The following is a 12,598-nucleotide window of genomic DNA, read 5'->3' as shown; positions in this document are numbered from 1 at the left end:
AGTTGAGTTGTGACTGCTTCCAGGTGTGAAGATAACTCAACCTTTCTGGGCAACATGTGCCAATATATGATCATGACCGTAGTGGGATTTTTTTTTTTTTTCCCTTATATCTAACTGGGATTTCCTACTTTGCAGTTTGTGTATGTTGCCTCTTATCACTGTGCACCTCTAAGAAGATTCTTGCTGCATCTTTTCTCTACCTTCCAGTTAGACAGTTGAAGACAGCAATGAAATCTCCCCTTTGCCGCCTTCCTTTAAGGTTAACAAAACAAAGTTCTTCTTGTCACATGCTCCAGACCCTAATCTTGGTAGCCCTCTACTGGACTTTTTCCAGTCTGGCAGCATCCTTCTTGTATTGAGGAGCCCAAAACTGGGTGTGATACTCTGTACACTAACAAATACAACATAGAGGGGAAGATCACTTCCTTTGTCTGCCTGGCTGCACTCTCACTAGTACAACCCCATATGCAGTTGGCCACCTTTGCTGCAAGGGCACATGCTGATTCATCTTCAACTTGCTGCCAGACAGGACTCTACAGGTCCTTCTCTGCAGAACTGCTTTCTAGCCAGTCAGTGCCTGGCCTGTGTTGGTTTGCAGGGCTATTCTCTTCTAAATATAGGACTTTGCACTTGCGTTTGAAATTCATGAGTTCTCAGTTGCCCATTTCTCCAGCCTCTTGAGGGCCTTCTGACTGGCAGCCTGGCATCCAGAGTGTGGACTGCTGCGCCCCCCTCACCCTCTTCCCATCCCCCTGTAGCCTTGCTGAGAGTGCACTCTATTCTACCAAACTTGCTAAACAGGATTGGTCCCAGTATCATTCCCTGAGGACCACCACTAGTACTTGGTTTCCAGTTGGACTTTGTACAGCTAGTCCACAACCCCCGAAGCCCTTCAGTCCAGCCTGTTTTCCACCCATCTTGTAGTCCATTTGCTCAGTCCATATTTTTCAGACTGCGTATAAGGATACAGTTATCAGAACGTGTCAGAGGCCTTACTGAAGCCAAAGAACATGACATCCACTGTAGAGCCTGTCATCCTGTCACAGAAGGCAATCAGGTTGGTCAGACATGATTTACCTTGTGTCATAAATCCATGCTGGCAGTTCCCAGTCATCGTCTTGTCCCACATGCGCTCAGAAATTACTTCTGGAGGATTTGCTCCACAATGTTCCCCAGCACTGAGGTGAGACTGATCAGTCTGTAGTTGACTATATCTTCCTTCCTGAAAATGGATATAATATTTAGCTTTTTCTAGTCATCAGAAAATCTCTTGTGAGTGGTTGGTTTGTTTTTATTCCTGCTAATACAGAAGCCCTTCATTTTCTCCTGCACATCTCTCAGTTGTTTAAGCTCTAGCTGAGCATTGGCTCTTACAGCTCTGTCCCTGTACATAGAAATAATATTTCTGTTTTCCTCTGGTGCTGACTGTCCCTGCTTCCACTGTTTATATTTGTCCTTTTTGAAGTCCATGTAGAACAGAATTGCCTGTTCATTCCTGCCAACTTTCTGCCATCCTTGACTTAAGGCACATTAAAATGATCTGGTTTTGTGTTTGGAGGATGCGGTCCTTGTGTATCAGATACCAGTCTAGATACAGTCTGTATCTGGAATGAATGAAGTTTACTCATTCTCTCTTTGTTCTTTTCTTTGCAGGGTTAGAGATTTATTTTTTTTTTTTTTTCTCAGATGATCAGTGGAAGACTCAATATCAGTTATTCTTCTCTGCATCTATGACAGTTTAGATTATTGAACCAGAGAGACCAAAACTGAAAGGTCTTCCACAAAAAGCTTTGTCCAGTGTGGTATATGTTGGCAAAAGTATTTGTTTCGTATGGAAATAACTTTTTTCCCAGCAACATACTTCTGGTTCATATCATGATCAGTATACCCTGGATTCTCCTTTTTCTTTTCAAGTTGAAAAACTCCCATCTTATAGCTACTACTGCCTTCACTTTACAGTATTTTATTTCATACTTCTGAATTTCCTCTCCCATTGCTTTGTTCCACAGTCATACTGTTATTTTTTTATTCTTTCTTAAATTAAGAGCATCACTTACTGGTTTGAGCCTTGCTGCCTGTTGTGTCCACCAACATTAACTAAGTTCTTTTAGTTAACTTATTCTTTAAATTAATGATTAAATCAGCTCTAAAGCGAGTAAGGAATTAGCTAGGCAGGAGAGGTATGAAGAACTTGTTTAACAAAATTGTGTGGATATGTGCCTCTTGTCTCAGTGTCTTACAGAATTCCCATATTTGTTTATCACATTTACCTGTCATGACCTGATACCTTTCTCTAGTTTGGAGAGTACCACACCTTTTCAGTTTCCTCTCCATGTAGTGTACCATGCCAGTCCTGTCAGTGTCTGGTATGATCACCATTACTGAAAATGGACGGGAAGGATTGTCTTGGCTAACATGAACTTTGCTTTCCTGGTGGAAGCACAGAAGTGATATGACCTGGCAGAAGGTATATCTGCTGGGTTTGATTCAAGGGAGTGACAGTGTAGAAAGCCTCTTTTGAAGTCCAGTGATATTCCCTGACAGCTGTTACTACAGATAGATAGATAGATAGATAGATAGATAGATAGATAGATAGATAGATAGATTTTTTTTTTTTTCTTTTTCCCCCTCAGCAGTTAAATATGTGTTCATTCTGTTCTCTGAGTAGTTGGCTGTTTGGTGGGCAAAATTATCTTTTGTGATAAAAAGCTGGGTATGGTTCATTTAAATGCCATTTTTGATGATGGACGTTGCATTTCAGATATTTCAAGGTCTTGCCCTCATTGCTTAGCAGTAGGAATCATGGTTCTTGTTGTCATTGGAATTGTGTTCTGGGCAAAATATTCCAGGCAGAGAATTTAGCAGTTACTGGAATTCTCTTAACTTTCTATAGATACTTTTTTCTCTTTTCCAAGACTTTGTGGCCACTTAGGTGGATTATCAAAGCCTTAAAGAAAATTGAGACTGATTTATTGAAATACCAACACCTGTAGAGTTTTTCCAGTGCCATAAAATAATTCAGAAAAGTGCTAGCATTTCATAGTATGCTGTAATACTTTTTTAGAGTTCTGGAAATCACAAAAGTTGCCAAAGATAGGTATTGAATAATGCAAATAATGTCCCTCTTTTCCTGCTGATGTAGGATTTTACTGACAAAATATACTTATCTCTTAAGGCATACCATATACCAAATGTGCCTTCCTTTTGTTGAGAGGTTAACATTTTGCAACTGAATAAAATATCTTCCTGTTAGGAACTCTATTGATATTTCAGGATTTTTTTTTTTTTCAACTCTGTTAATCCTGGTTTTCTGCTGTTATGAACGTGGGAGGTAGTTTCAGGATATGCAGTGAAAGCCCATAATTTCTGGGCTTACACTTGAGGAAATAATTTACTAGTGCTATTGTAGCACTGGTTCTTTTACATGAAACACTTAAATACAGGATAGTTTGGGGGTTTTTTATCTTGAAGCCATGTACTTTTCCTATCAGTTGCAAACTTTTATAGTCAAAGATGTTAGTGCATAACTCAGTTAACTATTTCACATGTAAAACCCCCTTTTTTTTTTTTTTTTGTTTAAAAAAAACACTTTTATTCAAATGCTGAAATGTTAGGAAATGCCAGAATTAATGCCCAAGATGAAAATTATTAAGTTCTGGTAATCATAAATATCAGTGTCTTCTCTAGAGTCACAGTATCACACTTAAAGACAAATGCAGTATTATATGCTAATGCCTTTCTTCTGGAAAAACCTTACACATTTGTAATTACCTACTGTAAATTTGTACTTCACAGTATGATGTAGGATAATGCTCTGTCAGTGACTTTCACTCTCCTTTCCTACCTTTTTCCAGGTGCACCACTAGAAGTAGTCCAGGTCTGGAAGACCACGTTCTGGATTCTCCACAGCTGGAGAGTCATAAGTAAGTTGGACAGTGGCTTACATTCTGGAGCTTATTTTCTTTACGTTGTGCTGACCTTGTTCTTGATGTTGCCTCAATGTAATATTTTTTTTTTTTTTTCAGTCCTTGGTTAGTAGGATCACCAACTAGCTCTCCTGTGATAGCACCTGTCATGTTTTCAGCTATTGTAGAGGAAGAGCGTCAGCAAGAAGCTGCGCTCATTAGGAGCAGAGAAAAACCCTTGGCTTTGATCCAGGTAAAGTCTATGTTACTGCAGCTGTGAAGTAACACAAGGAGTTTTCAATGGCTGTTGCAGAGATAAGTTTTTAGGATTAGTTATGTATTGGTATACTTAGTATCATTTACGTTATGATATTAAATATAATTTAATAATAACCTCACATTGCTGTTTGATAAGGTAGGCCAACTTTGCAGTCAAACTGACCACTGTGTCCATGATTAATCCTTTCACAGCATCAGAAAATGGTTGAGGTTGGAAGGAATTTGTTTAATCCAGAAGGTAAATTATTTAATCCAAACCCCTGCTCAGAGCGTGGTTGGTTAGAGCAGGTTGCTGTGTGCCCAGGCAGGTTTTGAATATCTGTAAGGATGGGGGCTCCATGGCCTCCCTGGGAAGCTTGTTCCAGTTTCTAACCACTCTCACAGTAAAAAAAGATTTTTATATTTAAATGCAATTTTCTGTATTTCTCTTTTCCTCTCACTGGGCACCACCGAGAAGAGTGTGTCTCAGTTGTCTTTACTCTCTCCCATCAGATATTTATACACTTTGATAAGATCTCTAAGCCTTCTCCACACTGAACAAGTGTAGTGTGCTGAGCATCTCCTCATGTGTCACATGGTCCAAGCTCTTATTCACTGTTGTGTCCCTTCACTGAACTGTCTTCAGTATGTCTGAGGAGTCCAGAAGTGGAGCCAGCACTCCAATGTGTCTCACCTGTGCTGAATAGAGGGGAAGGATCACCTATCTTAAACTGCTGACAGTGTTGTCCCTCGTTGAGCATAGGAGACTGTTGCCCTTCCTTGCTACATGAGCACATTGCTGGCTAATAGTCAACCTGTCTGCCAGGCCCCCAGATCCTTCTGTGTAAGCTGCTTTCCAGCCTGTCGGCTCCCAGTGTGTACTAGTGCTTGGGGTTAATCTTCTCAGGAGCTGGATTTCACGTTTCCCTTTGAACTTCATGACATTTCTCATAGTCTGTTTCTCCAGCGTGGCTGGGTCCATCTGAGTGGCAGTGCACCCATCTGGCATATCAGCCACTCCTTCCAGTTTTATATTGTCCGCAGCCTTGCTGAGGGTGCACTTTGCCCCATCATTTGGGTAATTATTGAAGATGTTAAACAGTACTGGACAGAGTCTCAGTTTCAGTATTGGTGCTAGTGACTTGCCCCTAGCTGGACTTTCAGATCACCAGTTCAGCCAGTTTTCAGTCCATCTCACTGTCCATTTATATTGTCTGTACTTAAACTTGTCCACTTAAGCTCTTAGTCCATACTTAAGCTCTACCATTTTCCTAGGGATCAAGATGAGCGTGACTGGTAATTAGTCACCCAGATCCTCCTTTCCCTTCCTGAAGGTAGGAATGACATTTGCTTCCTTCCAGTCCTCAGGAACTAACCCTTATTGCCACAACCTTTCAAAGATTTTTTTGAAAGTGGACTTACAGTCATATTGGCCAGCTCTGATCTCAGGGGCATGGGTTGCTGAAGGCTGATCCTACCACTGAAGATCAAGATGAAGAAGGCTGTTAGTTCCCCAGCTTTTTTCATGTCCCTTGTCATTCAACGGTGATCCCATATCATCTTTTCACCGCTGTAGAAGTCCTTGTTGCCCTTCATGTCCCTTGCCAGATTAAACCTCAGATGGGTTTTGACTTTCCTAATTCTGTTCCTGTGTGCTCAGACAGTACCACTTTTTTACTTTTGGGTCACCTTTCTCTGCTTTCACCTCTTGTTTGTTTCCTTTTTGTTTGAGTTTTGTCAGGAGCTCTCTTCTCATTCATGCAAGGCATCCTGCCACTCTTGGCTTGACTTGTCTTCCTGCTCATTGTCATGGACCATTCTAGAGCTTGGAGGAGGTGATCCTTACAATCAACCAGCTGTCCTGGACCCCTCTTCTTTCCAGGGCCATTTCCCATTAACTTTTTCCAAGCAGATCCCTGAACAGGCCATAACTTTATCTGCTGAAGTCCCAGGTTGTATTTCTGCTATTTACCTTCTTCCAGTCTCTCTGGATCCTGAGCTCCACCATCTCATGGTGATTACAGCCAAGGCTGCCCTCACCTTCCTCATCCCTGACCAGTCCTCCTTCGTAAGTATGAGATCCAGCAGAGTGTCTTCCTTCAGCTCCTTGATCCATCTGTGTTAGGAATTTTTCACCAATGCAGACTCAGAGTGCTTGTGCCCTGCTGTGTTGCCTTTCCAGCAGATATCAGGGTGGCTCAAGTTTCCCATGAGGAGCAGGCCTGCAAACATGAGGTTTCTTCAACTTGTCTGAAGAAGGCTCATCTACCACTACTTCCTGGTTAGGGGGTCTGTAGCACACGTGCATTCAGGACTAGTAAAGCCAGTTCATAACTGTGCTACTGGTGTAAATGTAGATCTGACACTGACATACATGTTCTTTCTTCCTTCCAGATTGAGGAGTGTGCTATTCAAGATTTATTAATCCACTATGAAGCTTTTGACAACCCTGATGAATTTGTAACTGTTGAAAGGGCTCCACAGGGACCTATAGCAGCACCTATGTGGAACAAGCATTGAGTTGTACTCTTCACAGTCCATGTTGTATGTGCACTTCTGAAGTTCTAATTCTTGTTACAAGTAAAATGGGACTGGAAGAACAGGAATCATGTGATTTTTAACATCAGCATTAAAACACTGCACATAATCACTAGGTATTTGTTAGAGGGGATGGAAATAATGTGTTCACTGTGTCCTTTACCCACAGTATATATTGTATGTATGTTTTGAGAGAATTTCTTTAAGAAGACATATTATTAGCAATGTTACATGAAGCTGTAGATTGGAAATGTATTTGCTAATCTTAAATTGTGAGGGTTTTCTGTTAAATTGACAAGTGGCTGAAAAGCGAGTGCTTATTTTGTGAGTTAATGTGGAATTGAATATGCAGAATTATACATCTTTAAAGTTTGGGCGGGGGTACATTCTTCAGAGCTTTCTGGCAAATTGGGAATATTGGAAAACGTTTGTGCTTGAACTTCATGTAGAAGTACAGTTTGATAATGCAGTTTTCCTTATTATCTGTGCAAGAACTGGTTCTCTGATTGTTGCAACCAGTATTTCTTACTGTCATGCTCCACGATGAACCTCTGTGCTGTACCTAAGTGCCCTGCCATTGCCTGCTCTCAGTTCAGTTGTGCATGTTTTTTCACTGTTGTGAGACTGGCCTTTGAGCAGTCAGCTCTGTTGTGAAGTAAAACACACAGTTGAATAGAACATGGTGACACTTAATTAGCTCATCTATAGTCTTATTCTGGTAAATATGGTACAGTTTTAGAACCACTGTGTTTAAGGTACAATTCACTTGAAGTGCTGAGGAAATAAAAGATCTATGTATTCATTGTTAAAGCTATAGGGATGAATGCTTGACTGTGGAATTTGCAAACACCTAACCTTCAAAGATTATCATAGGTGGCTTTCAGTATTGTGTGTTCCAAAGCTCTCTGTGCCTGGTTTAAACAAGCTCATATATATATAAAGAAAAAAGGAAAAAAAAAAAAAAAGTAGCCTTATCTACAATATTCTGTCTAGTTTGTCTGTTTGTATAGGTGTGTTTGAACTTGTACTTTTTCAATAGTGTTAGTACTCATGAACTCTGGAAAACTGGAATTGACAGAACTGCAGATGATGAATGTAGAGAATTGATCACTGTGTGATAAGAGTTGAAAAAAAGCTATGTAGATATGTCTAATTGTTTCAGGTCAAGCTACACCAAAAAAAAATCCCCCACAAAAATTGTAAACAAATGCAATAAACCACAAAATCTTGATTTACACAAAGTTAGTATACTTTTATGTGCTGTCTGTATATAATCACTACTTTAGGTAATCTAAAAGTATTTCTTTTGTGTATGGAACAAGAACTGTAAGCATTTTGAAGTTACACAGGCAAAGGAAGATGTAGCTTTTAAATGTATTTTAAATTCTAATAGTGATTCATTAACTATGCTGATGAGAATACTTGCATTAAATGCTTTACTTGATTCACTGCAGGGCCTTAGAGCCTGCTGAAACTATCCTTCTGAATTAGGAGAAAGCTTAGGTACTGTGAGAAACAACTATAAAAGCAGTGAGCCTTTCCAAGTGTGAACCTAATCTGTTCACAGATAAAAAATGATTGTAAAGTTGCTAACAGATTTTTTTTTTTTTTTCTAAATGGATTAGAATCTGCTGTTTAAAATGTCATTCTGTCATTATAAGAGGATTCATGCTTCCACAGTGCCGACGAGATTGCCTACTTTTAAGTTCTGGGTTTATTGCCGTAGTTTGCTTATGGATTGTCACTGATTATACATAATAGTCACAAAGTGAAGAACAATCAGTGTACCACTCTTCTGAAAGTGAGAAATTTTTTTTCAACAGTTGTGTTAGATCAGCTTAAGGCTAAAATGTGTCATAGAAAGCTGAGTAAACTTAGAGATTCCATTTTTAGTCAACTTTCTTAAAACTTGGAAATTAACAGTTTAAAATGTCTGAAGCACACTTTAAATATTCAAATCATAATGGAAACAGAAACTAAAATTTCTAAAGCCCTGGACACACTCTGGGGATAGCTTATGCTACATGTGAAAACCCAAGCAAAAATCCAGAACAAGACAATTGCAACAGGAGATGAAAATGTCTTTCTGGTAGTGGAAGAAATATACGTTTTCTTCAGTTGCATACTTTAATCGAAAACTATAATTTCCCAGTATTAATGTGAGGTCAATCTGTATTATTTTTTTTTTTTTTTAATAGACTTGAGAATTGCATCACCATCGGGATGGAAAGGAGCTTCTGGAGATTGCCCAGTCCAATCCCCCTGCTCAAGCAGGCTCAGCCAGAGCAGGTTTCTTAGGCACTTGTGCACTAAGGTTTTGAGTATCTCCAAGGACAGACTCCACAAGCTCTCTGGGCAACCTATTTTAGTCTTTGACCATTCTCAGAGTAAAAAGCATTTTTATGTTTAAACAAAATTTCCTGTATTTCAGTTTGTGCCCTTCCTTGACTCTCTTCCTGTCACTGGGCACCACTGAGGAGAGTGTCTGCATCTTCTTCTGCACCCCTCCTCCCCCCCCATCAGATACTACGCACATTTTAAGATCCCCCTGAACCTTCTCTTCTCTAGGCTGAACAGTCCCAGCTCTTGGCCTCTCCTTGTGTGTCAGTGCTCCAGTTAACTTTGTTATCCTTTGCTGGACTCTCCCAACATGTCCATCCTCACCGTGAGTGTTGTGTTACCAGGTGTCTTCTGGGAAAATATTTAGGGGTATTTTAAGAGCTTTAAAGCCTAAACAATTCTGTTTATCCCTGTTTACTCCATAGTAGTAGATCAGTATTCATTTAGTGAAATGAGTTGAGACTTGTGACTCACTTCATTCAATGGTGAATGTTTTCACATTAAAATGGGGAGGCAAAATTACATCTAATATTTTGATAATACTGCAGTCTCTTCAGCACTTGCTGTTAGAGGCACTGTGTGAGGGCATTTGAGGAATATATAGCTCTTCTGCATTATGTATCAGAATGAAAGTGCAGGAGAAGTGGGTGACTTCAGTTGATTAGAGAACCTGTAACTGCCTTTGTTCCCTCAGAAGAGCGGCTATTTTTAGTGAATAATTTGACTGTAGAGTATCAATGAATGGAATCTCTGTATAAGGACTGATTTATTTTGCAACTTTCCATGGAAAAGGACTGACAAAAAATTACTAAATTACTAATTTAACTCGTGGTACAAATCTTAATGATACTTTCCAACCATACGCACTTTAACTGAAACCCTCTGCCCCTGCTTAGTAAGTCATTCGCAGGTAACAAAAGGGAATTTCAGTTACAAATTCTAAAATTAAAGTATTCACAGAGGTTTTCCCATAATTTTCTGCTATGGTGAAATTGAAACCAAACTTCTTTAAATGTTTTTGCACTTTAAATTATTTTTTGTCCCCCCTCTCCGCCCCCCCTTTTTGGTTTGGGTTTTTGTTTTATGCTTATAATAGGGAAATTATACAGAAAGTGTCTCCTCAATATCTCTCAACAGTAGTTCAATGATGAGATCAAACTGTTCATTGATCCATCAATGATCAAGATGTTAATTGATTTTTCTGTTATTGGAATAATATTCTGTAGCACTGTAGCAATCTGAACACTTCCCTTGCCAGAATAACTGTTTGCTCTAATATAATGACATTTTTAAGTCAAAAAACATTACTGGATTATTAGATCTGATTCTAAATATAAAGATAAAAAAAGTTATATTGGAATAAAGTAATTTTTAACCCTTGACTCACATGTTGCCATCAGAGAATGGCAGGGTCTTTTTTTGAAGACCTTTTCAGTATTGGGAAGCTGGTTAATGGAGGTATCAAATGATCTCAGAATGGATTCCTCCCATTGTACTCCAAGAAAAATCTGTAAAACTCTGCCAAAGATCCTGTTAGTTCAACTGAAGGGAAAATTTTTACCTCTCAAAAATCTCATGCACTTCACTGTGGTCAAGTGAGATGTTGATGAAGCATCTGAAAGGTGAGTCCCTCCTGTCAAGGTTCTAGCTGTGGTGAACCTCAGAACTGCCAAGAGGAAAGGAACCTGATGTATCTGGCCATTTGTGCTCTGCAATTCAGAAATCTTTCTGACCACTGACCAGTACTGTGGAATCTGAAACTCTGTCCTTACTGTACTCATATGTCTGCAAGTGCTTAAATCCTCTGAGAACAATGTAGATAATATTTCTACGAGTGCTCTTGAAAGAATGTTAGAGGCAGGATCTGTAGATTCAGAATCCGAAGAGTGCCTGTGACAGCCAAGGTAGTTCTGAGCCTCAGTGCATAAACTTTCTTTGAAAAGCATCTTTCTAGAGTCTCACAGTGCTGATTCTTATGGTAAGCTGGGTGCTTATGTCTGTACGTCGACTAGGCTGTGGAACAGCGTATCTGTCCAAAATAGTAATTGCCATGTAGTCTTGAATGGCTACTCTTTACTCTCATTCGCATTACTATCTAGAAGGTTTTTATACAGTAGCTGTGAGAAACTGCCTAGTGAAAGACGTGTTCCACTGCCATCTTGTATGCTTTTTCCTCCCCACCACCCTGTTACCTGCTTTTTAGGTTGAAGTAACCTGGAATACTTGTGCTCCTTCTGGAACTATTTTGGTGGTGTCATTTTAGTTGTCTAACATTGAGGAAAAAGCTTAATAAGTGTGGAAGGCAAACAGATTCACAGACATACAATATATGTTTTAAATGAAAAAGTTTTTAGTAATGGTGCAGCAAAGGAATTCTCTGAGTTCTGGGAGTCCCTCAAATGGCTTGGGTGAGATTTTTCTTGGATGGGAGAGTGGTGTCGGATACAAACTCTTACCTGGAAAGTTTTTAGTTGCCGAGCAACTACTTACTGCACTATGGTATATATCAAGGCACCAAAAAATGCCATTTTTGCAGCAGCTTTGAGATACATACATGCATGTTTCACTATTAGTACTCATGTTGCACTAGCACTGCAGCATTAGGAGCTTCAAAGGCCTTGCCTGGAGGAAGTGGGTCGGCTGTGAACAAACAAGAATCTTCTAGAGATGAAGCTACCCCTCAGATGAGCTATCTTGATTCTTCCAGCAAAGATTCAGATTTTATTTTTACCCCCGAGAAGCACACATAGAATGGCCTTTAGCATGGCCTGTCTTTTTTCCCCCTTTTTCTCTCTCATCACTTGAATAAAATGAGAAAAGAAATTGAGCAAGCTTTTGCAAGGGCTTCAGATAAGGATTAGCGGTAACTAATACTAATACATAATGCTAATACGAGTTGAAATTCTGCTCTGTAAGTCAGTCTTAAAGAATTTACCGGTGTTTATCAAGGTGTTGCTTAAAACACATTTCCTGTAATTCAAGTAACTGAAATGCTAACAGTTTTCTGTTTTGATGCAGTGGGTATAGATCTCAGCCAGACCCTGAAACTGGGCCTCGGGGTAGGTGCTATGTAACTAAGCTGCTGTCATAGACAGTAAAGATTTAGGTAATTAAGGGAGTCTGAAGTGGGCTCCTGAGGATGGACTCGTCAGTGGAGTTCTCTCCTGGCTCCAGTGCCCGCTTTGTCTGGGTCTTCTCCAGCTCCACCCAGAGCACATGAAGGTGCTTGAATTTGCACGTCTCAACAGTGACAGAGGGAGAACTTCCTGGTTCATGTTTTCATGGGAACACAAAGAGTTTGTGAAGGATATTGCGTGCATGAAAAACAGATAAGCAAGCAAACAAAAAAGCAAGTTTATGTAAGATCAGACTTAAACAGTCCCACTGCATTTGCTCTGAAGTAATAATGTACAGCTGGGGGAAAGCTGAGAGTCAGGTCTCTCTCCTCTCCTAATAAAAAAATCATCATTTTCATGAAACATTCTGAAATAAGAAAGTAAACAGGGAAAATTGACCCAAAAGACTTTTTTATAGTTCTCAATACTTTAGTATTTCTT

The 12,598-nt window shown here is 39.6% G+C and overlaps 1 protein-coding gene across 5 annotated transcripts in view; it reads left to right on the top strand.

Moving 5' to 3' along the window:
- Positions 1-7,942, top strand: part of IBTK (inhibitor of Bruton tyrosine kinase) — a 59,697-nt gene extending 51,755 nt beyond the window's left edge. For all 5 annotated transcript variants that reach the window (XM_026844723.1, XM_026844726.1, XM_026844724.1 and 2 more), the window contains exons 27-29: positions 3,855-3,923; positions 4,026-4,158; positions 6,558-7,942. In XM_026844723.1, coding sequence (XP_026700524.1) covers positions 3,855-3,923; positions 4,026-4,158; positions 6,558-6,683 — 328 coding nt within the window. In that variant the 3' untranslated portion in view covers positions 6,684-7,942. The remainder of the gene's footprint in view (positions 1-3,854; positions 3,924-4,025; positions 4,159-6,557) is intronic.
- The last annotated feature ends 4,656 nt before the right edge of the window (positions 7,943-12,598 follow it).

Source organism: Athene cunicularia (assembly GCF_003259725.1).
Source record: "Athene cunicularia isolate RWA chromosome 3 unlocalized genomic scaffold, athCun1 chr3_part1, whole genome shotgun sequence".
In the NCBI taxonomy this organism is placed as follows: Eukaryota; Metazoa; Chordata; class Aves; order Strigiformes; family Strigidae; genus Athene; species Athene cunicularia.
This window is presented reverse-complemented; position numbering and strand designations above follow the sequence as displayed.